Source organism: Entamoeba invadens (assembly GCF_000330505.1).
Source record: "Entamoeba invadens IP1 unplaced genomic scaffold scaff_1105074725101, whole genome shotgun sequence".
NCBI lineage: Eukaryota > Evosea > Mastigamoebida > Endamoebidae > Entamoeba > Entamoeba invadens.
This window is the reverse complement of record NW_004440289.1, coordinates 2,195-5,322: the sequence shown is the minus strand read 5'-3', so window position 1 is coordinate 5,322 and position 3,128 is coordinate 2,195. Positions and strand designations below refer to the sequence as shown.

At 20.8% G+C, this 3,128-nt stretch overlaps 1 protein-coding gene across 1 annotated transcript; it reads left to right on the top strand.

The window, feature by feature from the left end:
- Positions 1–2,848: 2,848 nt before the first annotated feature.
- Positions 2,849–3,008, top strand: EIN_433880 (Hypothetical protein; the record flags this gene model as incomplete). Its single annotated transcript, XM_004256019.1, has 1 exon — positions 2,849–3,008. A coding segment is annotated over one exon (160 nt), but the record flags the coding sequence as incomplete, so codon positions are not given.
- Between the last annotated feature and the right edge of the window lie 120 nt (positions 3,009–3,128).

The window sequence follows — 3,128 nt, the reverse complement described above, 5'->3', positions numbered from 1 at the left end:
TCATAACTCAAGTTATAATTTACACTTAATGTTTCGAGTCAAAGTTCGAATTTTAAATAATGGTAATAATTTGTCATAAATGCCAAAAAATTAAATACAATCAAAAAATCGCCACAATAATCAGTAAACAAAAACAATAATTATATCTCGCGAACTTGAGACGGGAAATAACAAAACATGTATTATACTTGTTCATATTATGATTATATACTTATTGAAATTATTTTCGAATCCGTCTTTATAACATAATAATTAAATTTACATTTAAATTGATAATTGTTTTTTAATCAAAATGAAAATTGAAAAAGTCGAAAACACTGATTTTCAAAAAAATGTAATTTTAAAATAACAAATTTATTAATAATTTTGTAATTTATGCAATTATTCAAATTTATTATAATAACAAAGTTAATCATATTGTGTATATTTTAAAAAGAATATTTCATTTTGATATTAACTTGTGTTTTAAACAGATTTACAGTTCTGAGGATGGCAATTATTTTGTGATGATGATAGAAATAGAAAGTTTACACTTTTACATCTGTCTGAAATGTATATTGAGTAAGTTACTATTTTTGAACATGGGAACACGTCATTTCACTTCAAGATGTTTAAGTCCATGTTGATAATGTCTGTTTGTTACACGACTCACCATCCTCAGAGATATTTATAGCACTGCCACTATTGATTTAAAATTCTATAAATAAAATTATCAAAGAATTTTTATAAAGTGGGTTTTGTTAATTGATTATATCAAAAATTGTCAAAACACAATAAAAACGCCAAATAATATATAAAATTGATTATTGAATTCAAGATACATTTATTGAAATTAATATTGTAGAATAAAAAAATAATATAAACATATATTTCTTGTGTATATATGTTTTGAAATATAAATAAAACCGTTTAAAACAAAAATGATTTTATTTTACAAATTTGTTCATTTATCAATCGTTGTTTCATCGATATTCAAAACCTCTCGTTTTGAATTTGCGCAAATACATAAATTGTCATCGCATAAACTATATATTATTAATATGTCATTTGCTATCAATTTATATTGTTTGAAATATCATGAATTGATTTTTAATAAATTGTATTTTTGTGAAAAAGATTAAAAATTGTTAGATTAATTTGTTTAATGATTTTTATAAAAAAATCGACTTTTTCGATAATTTAAATGTCTGTCAAATGTTTTCATATAAACCAAGGTTAGTCTTGTGGTAAATCAGAAAATAGAAATAGATTATTTTTTTGTAAAAATCAACTGAAAGAATCATCTTTCAAAAAATCCATAAATAGCATTTTTAAAGAAAATCACGTGTTTCAAAATATACCTTTTTGATCTTAGGCAAAAAAATCTAAATTGAAAGAAATTATGTTTAAGATATTTACCATCCTCAGAAAAAATAACAATCCTCATGAATCCCTTAAATAATAACTTTGGTGAAATAGTTATGATATTTATTAAAACAAAAATAAACGATTAATATCAATTTCATTGTGTAACTACGTCGATGTACACAATTTTCGTTAAACTATTTTTGTTGATAATAACATGTAAGAGAGTTGTTATACACAATAATTCTTTTATAACTATCGTTTTCTTGTTATTCATGTAAAAACACATAATTAAACATATATACCTTTGTAACACCACAACAATTATTATTATTATATAATAGAAACATGTATTGATTATTAATTTCAATAATTAAATAACACAGATGATATATCAGGTTTCACTGTTAATCACAACATTTTCATTTTTATAAAATGTCAAAAATAAAACGTGATTACATGTTAGTGTGAAAACGTGTAATATCAAACCTGAACTTGAAATCATTACATTAAAATTACTGGAATAACACAGTTTAGAACATTTTTGCTTATAACTTGCTTCTCTCTCACATATATACATAAAATATAAAAAATAAATAATTTATCATTAAGGAGTAAAAACAGGGAATAAAAAAATTATAAAATTGATTCCAGTTCTTTGTTGTGGTATACTAAGTTAGTTATTTCAACAAAAATGAATACACTTTCATGATTATTTTAAAAAATAATTCCATACATATTTAATTATTATAACAGTTATTTCTTTGGATCATATATAACAATGAATTAAAACAAAAAATGTTTGTCTTTTTGGATTTAAATAACGGTGTGCATATAATCTAAATAATACACAAACATTTAATATCAAAACAATTGTTTTCAAATTGAATATTAATAAAATAGAAAAACATTTTTAATTAAATTTATAAAATATATTTAATCGTATCTAAGAGACAACACCAATGTAATTAAAAAACAAATTGGTTTATTATCATCATTTTTAATTTGTTCACATGTATATTTGATTATTTATCATAAACAAAATTAATGTAATTGTCAGTTATTTTAACCAGTAAATATATTTTATTTAAACGTAACATGTACAAATGGGTTGTGAACAACAAGTAGTTAAAAAGATTTATTTACATTTTTTTCATTATATAATAATTTTGTATTTGTTTAGTTTGAAATTATATGTTTACACACTCAAAAGGTATACATGTTTAATAATTTTATCCGTTTTTCAATAGGCTTATAGAGTATAAAAGTGAATCATTTTATTTTAATTATCATAATTAATTCATTAAAAAGTAATTGTATAATTATGTTATTATTTCACTATTCAAAAACAGTTGTGATGTCATTTTCATAATGTGCTATTTATGTGTGTAATCAGACATAATAAATTAAAAAGATTATATATATTAAATAAAGTTATTTACATGTTATTATCGATAGTGAGTTATTGGAAAATAATCATTTTTTATGTAGTTACACAATTAAAATGGTCACACCTGTTCTAGATATTAAAGATATATTCATAAATCAAAAATATGTCAAAACAATTATTATCTTTAGTTTATGTTTACATCAAAAATTACATTTAAACATGATTGTTAATTATTTATTTATCATTCCCTGTATTGTCACATTGGTAACTGTATGTGTGAATATCAAAAAATTACTTTTTTAAATTGAAATACAATTGTTTAAATATGTATATTTTAAAAAAATACAATTATTTTTTTGTTTACCAAATAATTTTTTGTAACACTTTTTTAATT